At 53.6% G+C, this 24,007-nt stretch overlaps 8 protein-coding genes across 8 annotated transcripts; 3 read left to right on the forward strand and 5 right to left on the reverse strand.

The window, feature by feature from the left end:
* Positions 1 to 341: 341 nt before the first annotated feature.
* On the reverse strand, positions 342 to 2,722 carry P152DRAFT_515501 (methionyl-tRNA synthetase). Its single transcript, XM_033682904.1, has 2 exons — positions 2,488 to 2,722; positions 342 to 2,410 (listed from the first exon to the last, which is right to left on the reverse strand). The coding sequence occupies exons 1-2, from the start codon at positions 2,625 to 2,627 to the stop codon at positions 616 to 618; spliced, it is 1,935 nt and encodes a 644-aa protein (XP_033532740.1). The 5' UTR covers positions 2,628 to 2,722; the 3' UTR covers positions 342 to 615.
* Positions 2,723 to 3,140: 418 nt separating this feature from the next.
* Positions 3,141 to 3,674, forward strand: P152DRAFT_385871 (DnaJ-domain-containing protein; the record flags this gene model as incomplete). Its single annotated transcript, XM_033675824.1, has 1 exon — positions 3,141 to 3,674. A coding segment is annotated over one exon (534 nt), but the record flags the coding sequence as incomplete, so codon positions are not given.
* A 1,600-nt stretch (positions 3,675 to 5,274) lies between these two features.
* P152DRAFT_475153 (ankyrin repeat protein nuc-2) lies at positions 5,275 to 9,067 on the forward strand (the record flags this gene model as incomplete). Its single annotated transcript, XM_033681394.1, has 10 exons — positions 5,275 to 5,286; positions 5,329 to 5,424; positions 5,479 to 5,601; positions 5,652 to 5,702; positions 5,753 to 5,893; positions 5,939 to 5,986; positions 6,035 to 6,052; positions 6,102 to 8,430; positions 8,509 to 8,690; positions 8,825 to 9,067. The coding sequence occupies 10 exons, from the start codon at positions 5,275 to 5,277 to the stop codon at positions 9,065 to 9,067; spliced, it is 3,243 nt and encodes a 1,080-aa protein (XP_033532742.1).
* A 297-nt stretch (positions 9,068 to 9,364) lies between these two features.
* Positions 9,365 to 10,345, reverse strand: P152DRAFT_450688 (uncharacterized protein; the record flags this gene model as incomplete). The annotated part of the gene is made up of 3 exons (XM_033678184.1): positions 9,365 to 9,979; positions 10,025 to 10,086; positions 10,264 to 10,345. The coding sequence occupies 3 exons, from the start codon at positions 10,343 to 10,345 to the stop codon at positions 9,365 to 9,367; spliced, it is 759 nt and encodes a 252-aa protein (XP_033532743.1).
* Positions 10,346 to 11,846: 1,501 nt separating this feature from the next.
* On the reverse strand, positions 11,847 to 12,194 carry P152DRAFT_459991 (uncharacterized protein). The gene has a single exon (XM_033679802.1). The coding sequence runs from the start codon at positions 12,182 to 12,184 to the stop codon at positions 12,017 to 12,019; it is 168 nt and encodes a 55-aa protein (XP_033532744.1). The 5' UTR covers positions 12,185 to 12,194; the 3' UTR covers positions 11,847 to 12,016.
* A 989-nt stretch (positions 12,195 to 13,183) lies between these two features.
* On the reverse strand, positions 13,184 to 13,474 carry P152DRAFT_399912 (uncharacterized protein; the record flags this gene model as incomplete). Its single annotated transcript, XM_033676541.1, has 1 exon — positions 13,184 to 13,474. One exon carries the CDS (start codon positions 13,472 to 13,474, stop codon positions 13,184 to 13,186), a length of 291 nt encoding a protein of 96 aa, XP_033532745.1.
* Positions 13,475 to 16,787: 3,313 nt separating this feature from the next.
* Positions 16,788 to 17,923, reverse strand: P152DRAFT_79096 (uncharacterized protein). The gene is made up of 2 exons (XM_033683247.1): positions 17,566 to 17,923; positions 16,788 to 17,504 (listed from the first exon to the last, which is right to left on the reverse strand). The coding sequence occupies exons 1-2, from the start codon at positions 17,723 to 17,725 to the stop codon at positions 17,032 to 17,034; spliced, it is 633 nt and encodes a 210-aa protein (XP_033532746.1). The 5' UTR covers positions 17,726 to 17,923; the 3' UTR covers positions 16,788 to 17,031.
* A 3,271-nt stretch (positions 17,924 to 21,194) lies between these two features.
* P152DRAFT_78549 (peptidase M24A, methionine aminopeptidase) lies at positions 21,195 to 23,039 on the forward strand. The gene is made up of 5 exons (XM_033683246.1): positions 21,195 to 21,362; positions 21,421 to 21,549; positions 21,622 to 22,487; positions 22,545 to 22,793; positions 22,848 to 23,039. The coding sequence occupies exons 1-5, from the start codon at positions 21,323 to 21,325 to the stop codon at positions 22,902 to 22,904; spliced, it is 1,341 nt and encodes a 446-aa protein (XP_033532747.1). The 5' UTR covers positions 21,195 to 21,322; the 3' UTR covers positions 22,905 to 23,039.
* The last annotated feature ends 968 nt before the right edge of the window (positions 23,040 to 24,007 follow it).

Raw genomic sequence — 24,007 nt, forward strand, 5'->3', positions numbered from 1 at the left:
GCGCGACGGCGGGGAGAGCGGGGAGGAGAGGGGCAGCGGTATATGCCGGTATCAGGGACGGAGGGGAATGGGAATGTGGGGCGGGGGTTAGGAGGGTTGGAGGGGTTTAGGGCGAAGCGGGGGGAGAGGGATGTGGAGGCGGGGGATTTTGATGAGAATGAGTTGGAGGATTTGGGGAGTCGGAGTAGTGGGGAGAAGAGGAGTGGGGAGGGAACGAGGGAGGGGAGGTATAGTGAGGGTGGAGAGAGTGAGAGTGGGAGTGGTGGGAAACGGGAAGTTAGATAAGGGAATTCGTTGCATGGGCCGGCGTTGGGGATATTGTTTTGATGCTCTTGTATGATATTGTTGCTTTTGGGACGTCCAAAACAATATCATTCATTTACTTGGACTTTTGAATCCATTGCCCGCCACCATTGGAACATTTGTCGATTTTGACCTTCATGTTAAAGCCATCTGGTCTATCCGATGGCGTTGAAGGTCTCTAGTATAATACGTTCAGGGTTGCGCTTTTACGAAATGCTCGTCCTACAGGTCTCAACTCCGAATCCCCGTGCCGAAAGAGATGCCAATCCATCCGAGCCGAAGAAAATCCATAACCACATCCTAACCCTCCATCTAACTCGTCTGCAATGTCACCTGCCCCACTCCCTCCCTCACCTCCTCCACCGCATCCGTCGCATGCTCATGCCCTCCCTTCTCCGCCGCCTCCACCGACTCCCCCTTCCCATCCCCCTTCCCCACTGACTTCCCCTTCTTCTGCGCCTTCTTCCGCTCCTTCTCCGCCTTCTTCACCCGCTTCTTCGCCTCCGCCTCCTCCCTTGCCTTCTTCTGCTCGTCTCCGCCGTACTGCTCCCGCCACTCCTTCGCCTTCTCCGTCTTAATCTGGGTGAACAGGTATCCTGGGCTGCCGAGCTTGTGGCCCGCTTTGATCTGGAAGATGGCGGGGGACCAGTGGGTCGGGATGCCAAGGGGGGGGAGGTTGAGTTGCGTGTTGATGGACGCGGCGGTGCCAGGCATGTAGGGCTCGATGAGTGCGGCGAGGAGGTGCACGTGGTTGAGGGCGACGTTGACGACGGCGGCGCAGAGGGCGGGTTGGGACTCGGCGAGGGCGTTATTGAGGAGGTGGTCTTGCAGAAGTTTGTTCCCGAGCGCGGAGACGTGCATGGCGGTGGTCAAACCAGCTTTGAGCTTCACCGCCTCCAGCTGGGCGACGTATTCTTGCAGCAATGCGTTGGTGGCGTCGATGTGCGGCTGGATGAGGCTGAAGGACGGGTCGAGCTCCCACGCGGGCACGACGGAGTCGTAGACCTTGGAGGCGACGAATTTGATGATGCGGTTGACGAGGTTGCCGAGGTTCTTGAGCAGGTCGTTGTTGTTGCTATCGATGAAGGCCTCCCATTCGAACTCGCTGTCGCCGGACTCCGGGCGGTGGGAGAGGAGGTAGTAGCGCCAAACATCGGGCGGGATGCCGGTGTCCTTGGCGTTGTTGCCGAAGACGCCGATGTTGCGGGACTTGGAGAACTTGCCCTTCTCGTACTGCAGATATTCGGTCGTGGAGATGTGGTGTGGCATGGTCCAGACGTCGCCGGTGCCCAGTTGGGAGCCGGGGAAGATGACGGAGTGGAAGGGGACGTTGTCCTTGCCCATGAATTGGTAGAGCTGGACGCTCGGGTCGTGCCACCATTTCTTCCACTGGGAGGTGTAGTTGGCGGTTATCGAGACGTAGCCGATGGTCGCATCGAACCAGACGTACAGCACCTTCTTGCCATATCCGTCGAGTGGTACTGGAGTTCCCCATCGCAGATCTCGAGTAATTCCTCGCGGTCTCAGTCCTTCCTTGAACCATGTTTCGGTAATGTTGATCCCGTTTGTCGACCACCCGCCGTCTTTGAACGTTTTCCTTGCCCACTCTTCGATCTGCGGTTGCAGCTTGTCCAGCAAGATATATACATGCTTCGTGTCTTTCTTAATGGGAGACGCACCATCCAGTTTACACCTCGGATTCTTCAGGTCAAATGGGTCGAGTAACCGCCCACATTTATCACACTGATCCCCCCTTGCGTCCGGATACGCGCAATTCGGACACTCCCCCTCGACATACCTATCCGCCAGGAAGGCATCGTGCTTCTCACAGTACGGCTGCGTCGTTGTCCGCTCTTCGAGGTACTCGTTCTTGAGCAGTTTCAGGAACATTTCCTGCGCGATCTCTGTCTGCTGCGTGGTCGGAGTCCGTCCGAACTTGTCGAACCCGATCTGAAACCACTGATAGACATCGGCGTGGATCTTGTGATATTTGTCGCAGAGCTCCTGCGGCGTCACGCCGTCTTCGATGGCTTTGGTTTCGGTGGCCGTCCCGTACTCGTCGGTGCCGCAGATGAAGAGCGTGGGGTAACCCCGCGATTTGCAGTATCTAGAATTTGGTCAGTGGGACGTTCTGCAATGAGGTATGTAAATATCATGAGGGTGTATAATATATCATAGACCGACCTTGAGAACACATCTGCTGAGAGCACACTGCCAATGATATTCCCCAGATGCGGCACATTGTTCACGTATGGGAGGGCACTGGTGATGAGGATATTGCGCTTCCCCTCCTCGGGGAGGATCTCTTTGCCTGTAGTCGCCATTTATATGGCAGTGACAGGAAAGGAAATGATTCAAGAGGAAACCAGAAAGCTGAAAGGGAATAGAAGGTGTTGTGTATTGGTTCGGGAGTTCTATATCTGATAGACTTAACTGAGTCAAGTGCCCGCACTGCAAATTGATGGCATGGCTGACGATCCATGTTATTGCCTGAGGCATAAACAAGCATTCCAGGCATCCATATAGTTTGCACCGCCACATTTCTGGTCCAATCCGACAGGAACCATATGACGTCCATTCAAGTCCAGCATTCGCGATTTCATTCGGTTATGTTTATCGCGACCGAACTACTCCTTACTCTCGCCCTAGTGAATCACATCCTCCATTCTCCGCAATGAGGCATGCCGACACTCCAGGCCTGCCACCGGCCTCATCACGGCATCTCTCGCAGCCTCCGACTCTCCTCAATTGCTCGCACACGACCATTTCACACCACCACCCACTACTGCAATCATGACCTCCCCAACCACTACGCCGCGCTCGATCTCCCCCCCAATGCCACCACCAAAGATGTAAAGCGACAATTCTACGCCTTATCCAAACGATGCCACCCCGACACCCATGCCTCCCGACCCGACGCCTCCAAAAAAGACGCCGAATCCCGCTTCCACCGCATCTCCGAAGCCTACCACATCCTCGCCCACGACTCCCGCCGCGCCAAATACGACCGCGACTACCACCGCATCCACGGCAATGGCGCGCCTCCCACCACTCCCCACGGCACCCATTCCTCACACCAGTCCCGCTCCCGCGGCCCCGCCGGCAGCCGCCCCGCCTCCGGCCTCAGCCCGCGACGCGGGGTATTCAAAGGCCCGCCGCCCAGCTTCTACCGGCAATACGGGCAAGAGCCGCCGCGGGAGGGTGACCCGGCAGCGGATGCGGACGCGCGGGGCACGACGGGGCGGTGGGGAGGGTTTTCGCCGGGGCAGGCGGATCCGGATTGGCGGCCGGATCCGTATATCCCGCATTGGGATCGGACGCGGCATTTGAGGACGCAGGAGAGGATTTTGGAGCGTGGGAGGGAGAGGAGGGCGGAGGAGCGGATGGAGTGGTTGGAGAGGTTGAAGCGGGAGAGGGGGGCGCCGGAGCCGCAGGGAGGGGCGGTGGCGCGGTTTGTCATCACGTCGGCGGTGATAGGGGTGTGTGTTTCTGGGACGGTGTTCTTTGCATCAAGATGATGTGCTGAGAGGACAGGTCGACGAAGAGGGGCTAGGAAATGTTGGGATGGCTTGGCTCGGAAGATGAGGTGGCTATTCAAAGACAGTGTACGATATACGCGTACTAGGTGAAGCCTCCATGGACACCTATAGTTCCTTCAGCCTAGATCGATCCCTAGATAGATATTTCTACATATAGTCCGCGTTCGGTCGTGAATTTTAGTTGGATCCTACTTTCCCAATTGCGTGCGAGCTCCTTAATGGACAGGCTATCTTAGGTTTGGGATCATGTAGTGTTGCTGTGGGCTCAGCCTCCTGAATGCACGCCCATCAATCGCCAATGGAAGTTCAAAATATCCAACCAACTTCAAAGGCATCAGATGAATGTTGATGCTCTCGGGTGATTTTTATATCGGACCATCCATTAATTACTGTCTTGCATGTGATTGAGATTCCTCGAGCTCAGTCGCAACTTCCTCCACCAGTCCAGGTTTGGTGGACGGACCTCTTCCCCAACACCTGGCGCCTGCCAGTTCCGGCAGCACGACATAGAACATTACAACCACGCGTTTTGACTTCACTTCATCCAAATCATCTTCGCGATGTATAAACCAATTCAACCCATTCCCATCAACTCTTCTCTTGTTCGATGACCCATCACCACAAGCTACCCAACAACCAGCTTAGCATGGCTTAAATCTAGCCCCCTCAACATCCCCTCAACACCCCTCCACGTTCTCAATCTATTGGTCCCTGTAACATCGACCTCCATCGCCAATCCACGAGTCTCCACCTATCCTCCGATATTTCCCAATCCATCCTCAGGTATTCCGTGTTCCGTCCAGCAGATCCCAAACCCGGCTGTCTGATCTATGGGATGGATTGTTATATTAGGTAAAACACTAGGATTCTGCCGTGCAACGGGCCAACACTTGTACTGACCATCCGCTCCGTGGCTCTGGTGCTGGCAACTGTTCACACGTCCTCTCTAAAATTCTCCTGCGCCAGCCAGTCCATCGGCCAAGCCACCTTTCACTTACACAAAGTCTCTTCCCATTCGTCTTGAGCATACCGGTCAGGATTCTGATATCAAGCTGTTGCGTTGTTTGGCCTCTCTTTTCCCGCATCGTCGGTGTTACGCCTAAGACTTCCTCAACCAGGTCATTAGAACCTTCCAGCACGCCTTTGGGTCTCTTCCACCAATCTTCTTGGCTGTAACGAGCTGATGAACATTCACTATTCCTCCATCGCTCCGTGCACCCTATTACCTGCAGAAGGTCTCACATAGTTGGCTACGAAGAGTCTCGCCCACTTCACCCTGCGGGAGGTTTCACACATATGGTGGGATTGGCGCAGGCGTCTTAGAGTGCCAAGTTACCATCATGTAAGTTCTCGATTTCTCGTTTCCAGCACTGTAGCATTTCGATGTGGTTGGCCCGGTTTCCGAACTGGGCTATATGCACGCTCCCGGAACATGGATTTCAATGTCAGCACTCAGTGTAGCCCGACCCGATGATATTGACCGCAGTTCTCTGGCAGGAAGTTCGGCAAGCAAATACAGAGGCGACAGCTTGACATCCCGGAATATGCTGCAAGTTTTGTTGACTACAAAGCCCTCAAGAAGGTACCACAGTGCTTTTACTATTCAAATGTCTGATCCACTGCTGACGTTCCCAAGCTCATCAAGAAGTTAAGCTCGACCCCGGTGATTAGCGCTCGGGATGAAGGGATTCCTAGCCTAGATGGGTTTGATCCACCGGCCACCCTCCAAGCAAATAAAGACAAATTCTTCTTTCGGCTGGTACCGTATGCCCATCACTTTTTTGCTCTCCTATCTAACTGCTACTACAGGAGCGTGAGTTGGAGAAGGTCAATATCTTCTATCTCCAAAAGGAGGCTGAGGTCGGATATAGCACCTGCTACTAACAAAACCATGACTGACAACCGTGCAGCTGAAGATTCGTTTGACTTCCTTACTTGACCAGAAGCGTTCCCTGCAAGCACAAACTGCGCCGGTGTCAAGACTATCGTCAAGATACATTGCACTCGAGGAAGGATTCAAACAATACGTGAATGATCTGAATAAGTTGCAGGTCCGTACTGTCGTCTTTTGCTCTGGCCTGGACTGACTAGCGTAGCAATTTGTCGAGGTCAACCAAACCGCGTTTACAAAAATCCTCAAAAAGGTTGGTCACATCATCAAACATCGAGTTACTTATCTAACATTCAATTAGTGGGATAAGACCTCGAAGGTCAGGCTGCCATTGTCCAGTTCCCTTTTCGTCCATTGACTTGAAACAGTCCCAACAAAAGGAGGTCTTCCTTGCACGCGCCGTGGAAGTTCAACCGTGCTTCAATCAAGATGTCATTGGTGATCTCTCGGACCAGGCGACGACAAATCTGCAGGATTTCGCAGACTGGGCCGAAGGTGGCGAGATCCGACAGACGCCCAATGAAAGGCCCATCGAAATCGGCAAGCCCCTTGCAGAGGACTTGGAAATCGAATCTCAGCTCCTTCAAGCCGCCATAGTCGGCGATACCACTGCACTCCGAGAATGGATCAATCGACTAGCGTCATCCCCTGACGCAAATGAACGATTCACCAAGGCCTTCCTGAGCACATCGGAGGAGGCTCCCGAACAGTCGTTGCATATCCTCCTCGAGTCACAACTGGTTGACCTAACTCGCACTGATGAGATAAATCAACGCAACATCCTCCATAAAGCAACCATCTCCGGTCGACGGCTGCTTCTTGACGTTGGCGTGGCTGGAAATGTCGACGCCAGAGCAGTGGACGTCTATGGGCGACTGCCCATTCACTATGCCTGCATTCACGGTTTCGTTGAGATGATTCCACTCCTAGTCGAACAAAGTCCCGAGACGATCAATGCGAAAGACCACGACAACTTCACACCGCTCATTCGCTCGATCGTCAGCAATAAGCTCGACTGTGTTCGGGTGCTTCTCGAGGTAGGAGCAAGCATTGACCCCTCTAGCGAGAAGGATCATGTGCCCCTCAATCTGGCTTGTCAACACGGCTCCGCCCCGATTGTTGCGTTGCTCCTAGAACGGAAACCAAAGATACTTCCTGATGCGGAAGGCTTATACCCTCAGCATCTAGCCGCCCGATCCACAAAGACGCTGGACATTCTTCAGATGCTGAAAACCTACGGCGCCGATTTGGACCAACCCGATCACTTGTATCAGTGGACCCCGTTATTCCACGCGGCTAGCGAGGGGAATGTACAGTGCCTGAGGCTGCTCATCGAAGAGTGCAAAGTCAACTGCGATGCTAAAGATGAGAAAGGCTTGTCGGCTTTGTACTATGCCACGTGGGAAGGGCACATCGAATGCATCCGCCTTCTATCATGCCATATGCGACGAGCTTCAGCTTCGCATAGGACACATGGCTTGAAACCAAGAACACCCCTAGCTGTCCCCGTGGTGTCCTCGTCTCCTTTCCCATCGAGTCTCGATGCCGAATCCATACCTCCGATCACACTTCCTCCACCCATCATGCCGCTCCGACGCTACGGGCACAACTTCCTCGATTCCAAGACGTTTGTGGTTCTCAACTTCGGGGATCTCGGTTACGAACCCATCCAGTTCTACGACGATAATAAGTACCCTGCAGCTCGGCTGACGATTTCTTCCAAATCCTCCGATCTGATTCCCCGAAACCTTTTGCTTCCGATTCAAGATGAATTCAAAACCATATCCTTCCAGATCGACAACGTCGATACTTTTTCGCTGGATTTCGACATCTACCCCACCTTCGGCGCTCGAGTCATTGCCCGTGCCGTCGCCTCTTCCCGAATCTTCACGAGTAAAACCTCATCCTCCGGCCGCTGGCATCTTGAGCTGCTCGATCTCCGCCTCCGCACCATCGGCCGCATCAGCTTCAACTTCCAAGTCGTTCGCCCATTCCCCGGCGTCCCTCTTGAGATCACGAATTTCGCAACGTACTGGAAAGCTACGACGAACGAACGAAACCCCTCCGATGAAATCATTCCGCAGTCCTTCAGCCCATCGTCGGCCATGCAATCCCTTTCCTCCAACCTTTCCCTCGGTAGCCATCATCACACGCCTTCTACACTCAAGATTACCGGGTCAAGCTTATCCGGCTCCTATGTCCGTCTTTTCGTCCAACTGACGGCCGACAATGTCCCCGTCCTGTATCCGCATTGGCGCGTCTCCCACTACGGCCTCGACGTCCCCATATCCAACCTCACCGCATCGCAATTCTCCGATATCGGCGCTTCCCAGCAGAACCGTGTTCCCTTTAGCCTAGATTCTTTAAAACACGCAACCATCTCAGACACCCCCGCGCTCAGCTCTCAACTCGCGAAATCGTTTGCGACGCTCTCCGACGTGCTATCCGCAGTCCCGCTGGATATTAACGTGGAGCTTCACTGTGTTTTCCCGAGACGTGCGCAGGCGGAGCAACTCCGTCTTACTCCCAATAGGAATATCAATGAAGTGGCGGACGCGGTGTTACGAGCGTTGTTTGAGCATGCACGACGGAGCAGAGAGGGAGAGCATGATGGGACCGAGCACTCGGGACGGGGTGTGGTGTTCAGTAGTTCGAGTCCGGAGCTGTGCATCGCGTTGAATTGGAAGCAACCGAATTGTGAGTTGCTCCCACTATTACTAGCAGAATAACCTTGGACGGTTGATGTTCTAGATATTTGGCTAACATGGCGCTCAGATCCGGTCCTTCTATGCAGCGAACTCGATCCATCCGACACCATGCCACCCCCTCCGCTTCCACGATGGGTTTCATCCACTACCGAAACTGCGACTTCGCATGTGACGCTCAGTGTCAAGGAAGCGGTACAAGTGGCGCAGAGCAACAACTTCATGGGCCTGATATGCTCCTCCAGATTACTGGTACGTATCCCTTTCTTCCCTCCTTCTCACCCCATAATTCTTCACCCGCACAATATCCAGGTCCGGTTGCATTTGTCTTCAGGACCAATCATTCCATCTCACATTGACCATAATACTAACGCATCAACTCACAGGCCCTCGCTCCAGCCCTCATCACCACCATCAAAAACGCTGGCCTCGTGCTCGTCGAGGATATCCCTTCGGAACCCTCTCCGCGCACCTCTCTGCATGGTGCTGAGAGCATGGACGTGGATTCCGATCGGACGAATAAGGTGTGGGAAAGGGGTTCGTGGGGACGAGGCTCGGGCAGTGCGGATATTGATGGCACGTTGACGGGGAATGCAGTGCTGAGGTTTGTGGAGGGTGTGGGGATGTGAAACCAAAAGGACGAATGAACCAGACGAACCGCTGGTGGCAGGGGAAACTATGTCACGATCGCGCCGCTGTACATTTCACAAGAGGATCCCTAATGTGGATGTGATACTCACGCAGACATTTTAGTAGCATAGCGAATAGAATAGCATCACTTTAATATCCTTTATGGTATCGAGGTTTCTAGTGTGCGCTGAGAAAGACCCCAACAGTTCACCACCTCCAGCGCTTCCTCGAGTACAATCGACGTATAAAATAATTCATTTCCACATTCACCCACGCCCTCCCACTCCAGCACCCAATCAAGCCCCCTTATACGGATACCTCAACCGCCTCAAACCCTCCACATCCACCGGCCTCAACTGCCCCCTCACAAACAACGCCAAACAAAACACCACCGCCGGCAACCCCGCGCTCCAGAACTCCTCCGTCATGCTCCCCCCATCCGTCCCCCCTGTCGCCACCCATGTCACGTACAGCATCACCGCCGCGATCCCGCCCACGAACGGGACGATGCGCGCTAGCGAGTTTCGAGAGGCGGAGGTAGAGGTGGAGATGGGCGCTGTCTCGAAGAAAATGTCGAACCCGCTCGCCCGCAGCAGGGAGACCAGCCACGCGGGCAGATCGAGGTCATCCAGCGCGTTCCCCAATGCAGTGCTCGGGTGGAGGGGGCCGGAGGAGTGGGGGCCGGTCGCGAAGGCGTGGACCGCGGCGGCGCGGGCGGGGTGTTTGGGGGGGGTGGGGGAGGTGGCGGGAAGGAAGTAGAGGATGTAAGCGGAGGAGAGGAGGGAGAGGGTGGCGAGGAGGAGTTGGAGGTAGGGGAGGAGGGAGGTGCGGGGGTGGTGGTGGAGGGGGGTGAAGGGGGTGGGGAGGTAGTAGAGGGGGAGAGGGAGGAGAGGGAGGATGAGGAAGAGACGCTAGTTAGGGTTAGTTGGTTAGGGGGAGGGGAGGTGAGGGCGTACTGTGTAGAGGATCGAGCGGGCTGTGTCTTCGGCTGCGAGTTTATCGATGAGGGTTTCTTGCTCTAGAGAGGATTAGCACGGTTCAATCGCAATGTACACAATGCATCTTCTTATCCTTTGAAAGAGCGCCAAGGATGGTGACACCCCATACTGAGATACAGGGACAGAGCGTCGGCAAGCACCACTCCCAATGAATCTTCAGAAGAGGGAAATCCAGTGCCAAACAAGAACATACTTACCAACTTCATCCATCCCCTCCGGCGGATCCGTATCGTCCCCTTCCGGATAACGGAACGCCTTCCTTAACCGCGTCGTCGCCATCACCACCTATCGATTCCGCGTCGCCCACTCGTACGAGAATAGCCTCGTCCCCTGGCCTTTTCCCAAAGCCGGATTTGATTCCGCGTCACCAACGACTATGGAATTTCGCACCGCCCCAATACGTAATCCCCAAGCTCTTTCTAATCCCAACCACTCCTCGATGATCGATCAGGCTCCCGATCCAGTATTGATTACTGAATCCAAGACACCGCGTGTAGGGTGCGACGTTGCAAATTTAGAAACAACCCAGAGCGTTCCTCTGAGTCACTGTGTGAATCCTCTGCGAATCTCACGCTCGGCTGCCTATCGCGCGGATATCCGCGTCACCGGAGGGCGGAGATGCGTCCGGTCGAATGCATCCGGTCGAGACGGGGTATATTGGATATTAGCTAAGTAAGTATCTTGGCGGTTGGGGTTGGCATTAGGTTTGGTGTTGCTTTGATCGAGATGCGTAAGAATGTTGATTACGATGCCTGGACGTACGTGTATCTGATCGGGATGTGTGATGTACCATATGGGGATTGGCGGTGTGGCTGTGCAGTTTAATACCAGACTCCAGTCCACACACAGCAGTACAATGAATGGAAGCTGCACAACGTGAAGGCACCACTATTCCGACAACTTCTCCTTCACCTCATTCTTTCGTCCAATCTTCTTATTGCCTATACCGACAGCGGAATCAACTCCAAGTCTGCTGACCTCTCCCTTTGTTCCCCCTCTCCGACATAATATTACCCAGCGTATTGGCGGTCCTATTGACGCCAGCCGTCTGTCGCCAGATCACCCGATCTCAACTCTGTGATACTTCCCTCCATTCGCGCCTCGGACTCCCACCCCGTGCCAAATCACGTTCCGGTGACTTGCAACGTCCTCCAGTCTCCCCCGTGACCCTCTCCCCCGATATTCGTACTCCATCGTTGTATTGTACCGCTTCCCTCCCCTCCGTCCCTATACCGCGCTTCAACGGACTGCACTACGCGCCTGTCATCCAGACGTTCCAGACCCTCTCCACTCCCCATCTCTCGAACAAGGTTCTCGGAGCGTCGGAGATCGTCAATTCTCCGGCCCACCTGACCGATCCACGAAGTCTCATATGATTCGAATTCGAGACACGGAGGAGTAGGACGGAGGTGATCCCGTTGAGACACGCGTCTTGATAAATTACCGCGCTATGGATCTGGATTACAGGGCGTAGGGATGGGGTTATATTTGGTAATACGGTAAGCCATCCACGCCATGGAATGTGAAGCGCTGGGTAAGCGAGAGCCGAGCGGAGATGCCGGCAGGGGTACTGCCCACCGTGATTGGCCCGATGACGTAGGAGTTATGACCGATTCCTTGCTCAATTTTCTGCGATCCATCGTAGATTCGTAGGGCGTCGAGGCGGATCTCATGGATGCATTGGAGGCGATGACGGCATGAGGGAGATGGAAGGGTTAGGGGATCGGTGGGATGGGGTTTTTGGGTTGGGGGATGAGTTTACGGTGGGAAGGGGATGGGATTTTGAGGGGGTGGGAATTTATGTACCTGGGTAATGCGAGAGGGGATGACGGAATGTAATATGTATCCGAAGACTTCGAGCGATATGTTGAGATCGAGATAAACGTGCTCACGGAAGGCTTGAACTGCTGTGGAGTGCTTGCGTAGATGGGCAAATGAAAGTCACGATTGCTAGGGGACGTTACCATTTGAGTATGGTACGGAGCTGTTGATATATTTCTCTACTACCGCCGTCGTCAGTAACAAACGAGAAAGTTTTGCATATGCACGAGCGAATAAGAATTGAGAAAACGCGAGCCAAATCATAAATGCTCTGATATTTAATGCATCATAAATCATATCGCCATGCGGCTATCTGTCTGTATCCTTAGTTCCCTACATATATATATATATATCGCACAAATGCAATCTTTGGCTCCCAACCAACCCAACAATTTTCAACGCAACTCATCGCTCGTCTATTCCATCCATATTCGTACAAGATACATTGCAACCCGACAGTCGACGGACGATCGAGTCATCCCGTCCATTACACAGCCCGGCCCCGCCTAGCCAAGCCCAGGATCCTAAATGCTCGCGTCGCGGAAAAACGTGAATAGTCATCAGCGCCAAAATGCCCGTCATGAATGCCTGATCCCCCGGGCCCAGTCTTTTTCTTAGCAAAACGCAGCCTAAACCAAAGGAAAAAAAGGAAACGCAGTAGAAAATCTTCGTCATCCCAGTGAACCCAGTGCCCAACCGCGAGGCGGGGGGGTATGTAATCGCTCTGAATGCATGAATCCGAAACACAATAACAACCCAATGAGATGCAGGAGATTGGTACAGTACAGGTAGGTATAAGAAATATTCGACATCGTAAACCCAAATAGAAAACGAGGCCGATCACCAGGTGGCGTGAGCAGGTCGGTCAGGTCACGGCCTTTCCCGCCACGAGTCATGTAGCCCTGCCGCCAGGTGTCACCCGATGAATAGGCTAATGAACTAGCAACATCGCATCGGGATTCCGACCGGATTGGGAAATCGATGATGAGTGGTTCGCGAGGTGAGGTGAGGCGAGGAGTGATTATTTCAGGGAATCTCGGGGTTAACGGCCAAGGCGACGCCGACGCCTATGACAAGGCGGGGCTGACACGAAGGCGGCGCAGAGGAGGATGCCAACCCATGTACACAACGTTCAGGGTGAGGATGCGGTGCCTGTATGTGATCACAAATTGAGGTGCGGAATAACGATAGGATTTCGGATGGTTCGTCAACGCGTCCAGGTAACGACCTGTTCGTGATGACTCATCCTCTACCCCTAAACGCGACACCGACCTCTGAGTTATCACCGATCACTACTCAACCCCTCGACCCACCCCGTCGCCGATGCTTCCCCGGGAAGTCCACCTCAGGATGCACCACGCGCATATGTCTCGTCAACGCATCGCTGCGACTAAATGTCTTATCCTCGACGCAGAGCGCACACCGCACCTTTTGTTTCCGCACGTTGTGGATGGTGTCCTCGTGGCGGGTCAGATCGTACGGCCGGCTGAAGACGGCGTTGCACGGCTTCCCGGTGGTAGGGTTGGTGCGGCCGCAGCGGTGGGGCCCGGTCTGCGAGTTGCGGGCCATCAGCTCTGAGGGCGACATGCCAGAACCGACACCAGGGGTGACGCCGGTGGGGTTTTGGCGGTGAGCGTCGCGTTTGTGTTTTTGGAGCTTTTGAGGGGTGGAGAAGCGATGGGGGCAGCCGTGGTAGGTGCAAGAGTAGGTGCCGGCGTCCGGGAGGGTGGCGGTGGGGTGTTGGGTGGGAGGTGAGCGGTGAGCGGGGAGGGGTTGTTGTGGTGGTGGGCGTTGCATGAGTTGCGGTTGTGTGGTGGGTGGTTGGAAGGCGTTGTTGTTCTCGTCGGCGAGGTCGGAAATGGAGGTCTCCATTCTGGGAAGAGATGCCGGGAAGGTTGGCTCGTCGGCGGCCGATCGAGGGATGTAGCCGTTGTTCTGGGGGTATCCCATGTTCATGTTGGGTATGGCGGTCGGACCGAACCCAAACTCATTGGCGAACGGTGCAGACGTGGCGAACTGCGTGCTCGTGACATTGGGTTGACTCCAGGCTGCCGTCGATGAGGTGGCGAGATCGAAGTTCTGATCGGATGGCTGCGAACCGTTGCCACCCATAAATTGGAAGTCGTTGGTATCATCCGGGAAGAGCGGTGCTTTCGCGTCCTCCTCGGACTCGTGATAGTCCAAGACAGCATCCTTGGGGGAGATGGTCTTCAGTTGCTCTCTCCCTTGAGGTTGTGGCTGTTGGTACGTCATGTCCGGCTTGGGTTCTTGTCGAAGCCACGGTGAGTTCTGTCGGAAAGGCGAGGCGCCTCGAGAGGAACTGATGGGTGACTTGACTCTAGCGTTCTGAGCCGCTTGAAGTCGCTCGTTGACGATGCGGTAGTTCGGCGACAGCAAGTTGCTGCCTGCATTGACTTTCGGCATATTCCTTACTGCACCGACGTTCTGCTGGGGATACATGGCTTCAGAGAAGTCCACTTTCCCGTACATGTTGGGATTCATGTTGTCTGCGTCGTCGTCCGACAGTAAGTAATCGTTCATCCAGTCGTCAATCTTCCAGGAGACAGTCTCACCGTTGGACGGAGCCTTTAAGCCGTCGTCGAAATCATCTTCGTGAACCGTGTGGGGAGTGATGGGGGAGTTATGTCCGAGACTCGACACTGAATGTCGAGTCGAGTGTGAAAACGGTGGCAATTCGTTCTCATCGCCCATTGATGACGTCTCCATCAGTGCCTGGCGCATCGCATTGGTTGCGTTCATGGCTGGCTCGAATCCGGAGGTCGAGTTATTAAACATGCTTGGGTGAGATGATGCCAAGAAGCCGTCTTGGGTTGGGGTTTGCGAAGGAGTAGGCAGATGGTTCGAGAAAGGTCGTCCGTCTTCCGCGTAATATGACTCAGTCTTGTTGATTGGTAAAGGATGGCTCGAGGCTTGGCCACTCGAGTACTGCGATGGAAAATGTCCTTCGGTCGCGTGACCTGCAGGATAGGATGCCAGTGAGGGATTAGCGTTCTTTGGCGATGACTGGGCTTGTTGCTGAGGTCTTCTCATTATCGGCTGCTGTATTGATGTGGATTGCATGTTTCCGTTTCCGTTGCCGTTCAGAAACGAGTTCTGGCCCGCAACGTTCGACAACTGCGTCCAGACGTCCGGTGGAGGAGGATTCGGCGAGTATTGTTGCACCCGAATGGAAGGGTTCTGGTAAGTGTAGGCGTCCGTCATAGACTGGTCGTTATTTGACAGTGTGTTCTGTGGTTTTTGAATCGATGCCTTGCGATTGTTCTGAGGAATCGATGACGTCGGGTTGATATAGGAAGTGAGGTCGTACGGAAGCTGGTGCGATGGCGACGGTGATGCGAAGTCGATTGCAGAATAAGAGTCCTGTTGAAACGGCGAATGTTGAGAAGTAGGATATTGGGCGGCGAGCATCGTCCGTATGGATGGTTAGGAGTGATATCGGAGTGATGGATGATGTATGAGGATCAGAAAGCGACCAGCAAGGGAAGGGTGGCAAGTCCAGTTTATATCGAGGGCACCAAAGGGACGTCAATTGGGGTGACGGGGTGATTGGACCCACTCGGCCCGAAAGGAAACCCAAAGACTTAAGATGCCAAAGATTGATGCCAAGGTGCCGCTGGGCCTCAACCCTTTTCCGGTTTCCAAATTCCGGTTTCCAAGGTGGATTGGTAATTGGGGAGATGTAACTTGGTAAGAGTTGGTAAGAAATCTTGGGAATGGTCAGATACTCGGTAACTGGCGGAATCCGAAGGAAAGCCGCTTCGGACGTAGGACGGGATTCGATGAGTAATGTGCGACAGGCCAAGTCCAGATGATTCGGCCGAACGGAGATTGGGATTGACTTGGACGGGTTTAGAGCGGTGCAGATGTTAAGTAAATGGAGGATTGTTGGATTGCATTGATTATTTCCTTTGTCATGCAGTGGGAGCGGGATCAGTAGCGATTTATTGACGTATTTACAGGAACAATGAAGTAAATTCGGCCGCTTACATAGAAGAAATCATCTGGTGGGATGAACCACCACAAGTCATCACAGGAATGAGGAGGGTATCCCGCAAGGGTTTTTCGCGCCAAGGGTCAAGGGTCAGGGAGGGTTCTTTCCCTTTTCCTGAGCCATTGACTAATTAAGGGTCTCCACACGTCATAGCGACCGGGGTGGCTGTGCATTGCTCACCAATCACTTAACCCATTCCGTCCATCCTGCATTAATCCTGCACCAATCTGCATAGAAGTCGTCTAGAAGAACCTTTTTATTACCGTGCAGAAAATTTATACTAAACCGGTGTACTATATGTCTCCCTGTCTAATCGGAGCCTACCGTTGTCTAGAACCTCCTCGTTCCCGCCAGTGCGCGTTCCCCTAAACTCTCCATCGGAACTGATCATCCGTCTGCGAAACACCACTTATGCACCATCGTGAATTCCGCGGCCGGCCTTCTTTCACTGCCGCCTGTCAATTCTGCAACACCATGTGCCGTGTGCATTTTTCAACGGGATGGACTGTCCGGTTTGAGACGCAACTGCGGAGATGCTTGCGAGGGGTGGGGTGTCTGTGCTGGAGATCGGACCTGTGGCTGAGATCGAGCCACATCTCCACGCGGCTCCAAGGGCTGCAGGACGCCGGCAGCCGATACCTTTAGACTAAGATCTCATTCAACTTGGTGGTGGTCGCTACTAGGACTGGATCTGGTTGGATACTATTCCATCTATAGGTACATACTGCGGAACTCGTCACTCAGCTTCCATAGAGCCTGTCGCATGACCTCGAACTTCTCACCATTGTTCTCTTCTAATTTCCAGCACAAAAGGATGCGGCTCAAAGAATCCCAGCCTAGTCAGGACAAACAATGCACCTCATCCTGCAAGTCAGCTCCTTTCCCTCGTGGCCATCAGCCTTCACTACCCAATCGCATGGACCGTGAATGGCCCCTCTCCACGTCCCTTCTCTCTCCTTTTCCGACCCAGCGGAAATAGGACACCAATTACATAATCCGCGATGGATCCCATGCTGAGCATTGAGAATTCTGGAGCCTCCCAGCTGCCTTGTTTCTGTGCCGATCTTTCTATCATGTCGCTGGAGTCGTACTGGCTGGCGGAGTGCCCGTATGATCAAGTTATTTGCAGCGACTATTGAAGGGACAAGCCGACCTGGGCCATGATACCCCATCCTCCCGTTCCCATTGGCGCATAACTTGGAATCCGCGGGAGACCTTGAACAGTTAAGCCACAATCGTCCATCACATGCTTCGAACCTCTCCATCCATTACGTATCATCCCCTTCGCAGAAATTTCGTCCACCAACGAAAAGGAGAATCTGTAGCATCTCCGAGAAAATTCTCGCTCAAAAAATGCGAAATCCGACCGTCTGGACCCTGCATATGCAAGGAGAAATTGAGTTTGGGTGAGGCAGTGCTTCCTGTACAAGAAATATTCGATCGTCGGGCCAGCCCTACGAACCAATGGTTGAGACCGCGTTCTGAATCCATGATTGGGTACACCCGTTATCGCTAACCATATTGGGATGCTGGCGCCGCCAAGGACGGTCGCTCCGATGAATCCAGATTGGCTCATCGACGCTTGTCGAATCAACATCCCTGTCGCTGCATACAAGTTGAGGTTTTCAACATTTTTCTCCGCGCTGCAAGTACCGAAAGAACGAACCAGCAGGAACCAGAATCGAATTATTCAACGGGATGAATAACCCCCTCGCACAGTCCGATACCTCGGCTCGGCACCGCAATACGGCACCCGACCGATCCAACTGCACCGCCTCAAGCCACCTCATCCAGCCACGCTCACCAACGGCTGAACACCGGGCCATCGGACTGCCGACTCGGACAGACCCTAGACCCTGGTCACCTCAGCGATCGTTACCGGTTCCATGGTGCCGATCCAGCGTCACTGCCGTCCACAATTCCGGGCGGGTGTAAATCACCGTACGTCAATTGTCGATTTCGTGAGATCTTGATTTTGGCGCATCGAAAGCGGCCGAACTGCGTAGAGAGATAGCGGTTGAGAGCACGTCATGTTTGTTTCGTGAGGTGACAGGACTCAGGATTTAGGAGTCTGGATTGTCGAGATGCTGTTGAGGATATCCTACTCAACCAAAGGTTGCCTTAGCACTCCGTAGTGCCCGTTCTATTTGATTGTTCCTATATTTAGATGTTATTGGTCACCTAACGTTATCCCTTTATCATGACTGTCGCAACTCGCAAGCGATGGCTCAACGGTTCGTATATCGAGAATTTACGATCATCGATGCAAGATTCAGGAGACCTTCCCGCTGTGGCTTGACCATGCACCTTCCTTCTACAACTGCAGCCGACATCTCTCAATATGATCGACCAATATACCCCAACTCTAATCTTAGAACCCGCAATTCCACTTCATCTATGATCCGTACGAACAATATATTGACATCCTACATCAACCCCGATCCCGTTCCCCAATCTAGACAATCTACCCAGCAACCCCTTTTCCATCCAACATCCACCCCACGTCGTTAAAATCACGTTGCATCGTCAGTTCGCGGCCCTCACCAATCGCCAGGGTCGCCGGGTTAAAATAGTCCGCTCCCTGAATCTGTCGCGCTCTAGACCACGGACCCTCAACGTTGAGCAACCGCACATGCAACACCACGGCACGTACGGCTTCTTGACACTGCGCAACGCCAAAAAGGCAAGTCGCACGAAGACACAAAGTTTATTTGATTATTATTTTTCCCGAATCAGTTCCATCCTCCTTATTTCTCATTTCATGCAGCATCGGACCCCCGTGCGGATGTAGAGACTGCGCTGTGCGGAATTTGCGACCCCATAGGAGTTGATGACGAGAGCAAGTCGCTCGCTGCGATTCGTTCTGTCCTGCCGCTTTTTCGCTCCCACCACGCGATTCCTGAGGGCCGAATGCCGATCAGTTCATCGTTATAGATCACCCAGACACGATACCAATGCCATGCGACAACGTACGACTTGGCATCCGATTCCTCCATTCGGCGAATGGGTACGGGAGTGTTTAGGTCCTGGATGAGGTGGGGACGATAGTAAGAATAAAGAAAGCGATTCCGGAAACGGATTACTATTCCGCGATCGTGCGGTGGGTGTCAGAGCTGGAAATCTGACACGGATGAAGTGGACACGCTCAAGATTATTTGTGCGTTCACAAATTTCGAGGATTTTCAGTTGAGGGTGTGGGATTCATTACCTATACGGATTACGGAGGTAGGAGGTCGCGAGAAACCGTATTCGTTCTCTTCGAAAGGTAAACATCACCACCTCGTACCTCCAGGCTGTCTTGTTGGGTCCTCGGGGTTCGCTCGGGCACTAGGTATCTAGGCGGCGGGCGGCGTCTCCCTAAGTCCGCGCCCGACTTCAGCCCTATACGCCCGCCATCGGTGACACCATTCGTCCGACTCCATCGCACCCCGGATCTTCACGCAATCAACCAGCACGATGCGTCGTATCCACGGTACCTATGTTTCAACTTTCAATCGCTGCCATCGTGGCAAAACGATCTTCACGAGCAACGGCATCACAGCACGTTTTTACTCCGTGTAACAAATCGGCGCAATAAGGTCGTCTTGGTTCGGAGTTCGGTAATTTACTTGGTGCCCGGAATTGCTACTGCTGATGTAGGAGCGCGTTGGACGGGATGATGCTGACTTGGACTCCGGAGCGGCGTATTTGACAAAGCATCTGACTTGGTAACTATGGGACATCGAGGTGTCGAGGCAGGTCTGGAGATAAGTATCTTTCGACACCCGTGATGAAGAGCCAGGACCGTAATAGGCGAGTGGTAGCACCTCGCAAGTCACATCAGTAATCGCGAACAGTAGGGGTTACGACATGCGGCTTACCTCTCCTCGATGCCGCAACCTCGCCGTGTCGCAAGATTCCAAATTCTAGTTGCGCAGAACCACTCGAGATGATGCCGCTGCGTGCGGCGGGAGCAGGTATCTGTTGTGAGCCTACCTACTTCCTTGGTAGCCGAACGAATCTCACCGTCAAAGCCTACCGAGACGCTGTCGAAATAGAAGCCATTTCCCGTTCATGTGGGGGGGCTGGCCTCGATGCTGCAGCGGTGCGCTTCATGGCCACGCGGGTGTCTGTGAGAATGGCAACAACGCTGACGAAGTCGCACCGAGCCGCCCGGTATGCTCGGGTGTGGGCCATGAACGGACCACTCATGGGATGAGCTTAATATTTGTTATTACAAGGAGGAGATTATTCATCCGCGCCGGACCATGTGGACTTGTGGGATGACTGTTTCCCCTTCCCTTCCAGCTTAGGTCTCTCAGTGATTCTTCGTCCTGCAGTTTCGATATGACTAGGGCCGTTTGCTTTGTTCGGGTTATGTGTCTATCGCCTATGTATAGCAAGTCAGTCCCCAGTCCTCTAGTCTCAGGGGAACCAGTCCCCAACCTCTACGGCCTTTGCTCGGTTGGATGCGGGTTGAGCCTTCTCCTCGTTGTACTCTGATCTGACAATGTTGCCTACGACGCGATTCTGAGGTCTATGGAGTATAGTGAATAGGGGAACATGGCTTGAAATAGAAGAAGTAGGTGCCCGCTTAGCGCTGAATGATAGCACAGGCTTCCTCGATGGTAACCCACATCAATGACTAGTAATAAGCCTGAAGTCACACCGAGTGATAATATTGCAATGGGATGTGACTGTTTGGGGACCTAGGCGTCGTCCTAGCTGTATTTTGGTGTCCCCAAATACTGCGAAGAAGCCGATAGACTCGAGCCATTGCGTATCTCATCGATCTGGATACTCTTCGAAGGGTATAGAAAGCCAAGAGTGCACCAGCTGCTTATTAGACATCAATACAAGCATGTTGTCGAATCAAGGCGTGAGTACAACACACAGCTAAAGTATGGGTACTGACGGATTCGTGCATGTTATGAGCCAGAGACATGGTCGGCAAAGTCTGAGGCCAAGATGTTAGCTGTGTAGAAATATACTCGCATTCGAACCGTCAAATGGAGTGCCAACCTCAAGTCCGATCTTGGGCAGCCTGTGGACACTGGCCTAACCTCTCTTTCTGACCATGATGCCGGAGTTGATTGTTCAGACTTTTCCCGTCTTCCATTCCCTTGGTCCCATTGGAAAATCCTAGCCTCAATCTGAATGGAACAACATTTATTTTGTAAGGACCCATCAAAAATGATATCCTGCCATGAGAGACATCTCACCCCATCACCACAGATCTAAAAAGATCTGCCAACTTGAATCGTGAGAGAATAACATACTACCTAAGCCGGCTAGCGTGAGGCAACACCGACCTCCTTCTAGCCTTGCGGAGTTTTGTCGCCTCACTCCGACCGCTTTTATGAGTGACCCTCACTGCGGGGCACATCTTCAAAAACCTTCCCACTTTCCACACCCAGTCGTCCTTTCGCAATTGTGCTGTAGCCATGGCCGCTCAGGTTGCAGACCAGGTCAAGGACCTGAAATGTAAGTCCTCGATTTTTTTTCCGGGTTGGGCGGCTGGATCTGACGTCGCGACCGGTAGTGGACGACAAGAAGAAAACCGCGAACGGCAAAGCGGCCGGCGCGGAACCGAAGGGCGACAATGAAAATGAGGATTCAGACGAGGAGGAAGATGCTGAGGTGGTAGCCGCTGATGGAGCTGTTTCTGGAGGTATGTCCTTACCATCCCGCTGTTTTTCTCCGTCCTCCCCTCCCTCATACTAACTAACAATCACGTATGCAGCGGCCAAGAAGAAGAAGAAGCGCAAGCCGCGCAAGAAGAAGAAAGGCACCGCTGGCGCCAAATCCCAAACCTCCCCGCCCCGCGTCCTGATCTCCCAACTCTTCCCCGATGGCAACTACCCCGAAGGACCGACCGAAGAATACCGCGACGAGAATAACTACCGGACGACTAGCGAAGAGAAACGGCACCTGGACCGCATGAACAACGATTTCCTGACCGAGTACCGCCATGGTGCCGAGGTGCATCGCCAGGTTCGGCAGTGGGCGCAGAAAACCGTCAAGCCCGGCATGACGCTGACGGAGATCGCGGAGGGGATCGAGGACAGCGTGAGGCATTTGGTCGGCCATATGGGGCTGGAAGAAGGCGACGCGAGGATCGCGGGGATGGGGTTCCCGACGGGGTTGAGTATTAACAACTGCGCGGCGCACTACACGCCGAACGCGGGGAATAAGATGGTGTTGCAGCAGGATGACGTGATGAAGGTCGACTTCGGGGTGCACATCAACGGGCGGATCGTGGACAGCGCGTTCACGCTAACGTTCGATCCGGTCTACGATAATCTGCTAGAGTCGGTGAGGGAGGCGACGAATACGGGGATCAAGGAGGCGGGCATCGATGTACGGATGAGTGATATCGGTGGGGCGATCCAGGAGGTCATGGAGTCGTATGAGGTGGAGATCAAGGGGACCACGTATCCGGTCAAGGCGATCAGGAACTTGAACGGGCACACGATCGGTCAGTATATGATCCATGGAGGGAAGAGTGTTCCGATTGTCAAGGGCCGCGACCAGACGAAGATGGAAGAGGGCGAGACATACGCCATTGAAACCTTCGGGAGCACAGGAAAGGGTTACGTGAGAGAAGACGTGAGTTTTGCCGTGCTTTACATTCCCCATATCAACCCTAACGTGTCTTGGATGCAGATGGAAACCTCACACTACGCACGACGAGACGATGCTCCGATCGTCGACCTTCGACTTTCGTCCGCGAAAAACTTGCTGAACTCGATCAACAAGAACTTCGGATCGCTGCCCTTCTGCCGTCGATATCTCGACCGGTTGGGCCACGAGAAATATCTTCTGGGGCTTAACAACTTGGTGTCACAGGGTATCGTTGAAGCATACCCTCCCCTTTGTGATATCACGGGGTCATATACCGCTCAGTATGAACATGTAAGTGTTATCGATTCATTCGTGTTGAACAGCCAGCTTACGATATCGTGTCAGACAATCCTCCTCCGTCCTACAGTGAAGGAGGTGATTAGCCGGGGCAACGACTACTGAGCGTCTGGTCCCGTCGACTCGTATTTTTGGAGGGCAATTGTGAACCATTGCATGTGGCCACTCCCGTGAATTCAGTACTACCGGACACCAGTATTCCCGTCGATCATAAACGAAGAAAAATGACAGTCCAATGATCCATCAATATTCATCTTTGCAGTGTCATGAACACCAGGCCTACGTGGACATAGTTGAGGTTTCTCTCCAGCAAGACGGTGACGCGATCATTTGCGCCACTGGCTTAAATAGGTACTACAGAGATTGTAGATAGAATGTTTATCAGATACCGTCGTAGAAATTATCAGCATCAGACTCCAACACCACACAGGGTTTGTGGAGCCTCTCAGTGCTTGACTCAAAACGAATCATCATGTAAACATCTATCCCAACCCTCCAATTGCCAACGGCAAATTTTTCTGATCCGTCTCCTTCGACAGAGCCAGGCGTGCGCACCAAAGAGTTTGCGGTGCACACCCATCCGGATCGGTCAAAAGATAGAGATCCCACAAACTCCTCGCGTCAAGAATAAGCCCCATCGAGTATCCCCACCCGCTGGATCATCTCCCTCAGTGAAGAGAAAGGTAGACCCAGCAGGCGCAGGCAATCGCATAACTGTGTAACTCGACGAATAGTAGAGCCCCCACCCACCGTATTCCACCATCTCATCCACACAGCCACCATGTCCCTCCTCCCATACCCGACCTCCACCGCACTGCGAGACACCGCTCGGCCCCTGGCCGTAGCCAGGAAGCTTCGCGGGCTACAGTGCAAGCGAGCGGCAGGGAGTGCAGACGGAACATGGCGCGGGAACAAAGACGACAGGATGAGCGGAGGCATTGAGGTAAGCCGTGAAGCATGCTTCTATGGCGGCGCGTTTCCGCAAATCCAGCACACGAGGCGCTGGGACATCCGGGGACTTTCTCCCAAAGTGCAGTGCCAGGTAGACAACGCACTTCGACTGCGATTCTTCGAGCGAGGAGTTTGTGGAATGAAGAAGAAGAGGAGGAAGAAAGTTTTTGGCGGCGCGGAAACTTTTTTTGAGTGCGAATTGTAGCACGTGATCGCACTAGTGTTGGCGGTGCGTTACGGCGGACGAAGTAGTCCGA

This window comes from Eremomyces bilateralis (genome assembly GCF_010015585.1).
Source record: "Eremomyces bilateralis CBS 781.70 unplaced genomic scaffold P152scaffold_15, whole genome shotgun sequence".
NCBI lineage: Eukaryota > Fungi > Ascomycota > Dothideomycetes > Eremomycetales > Eremomycetaceae > Eremomyces > Eremomyces bilateralis.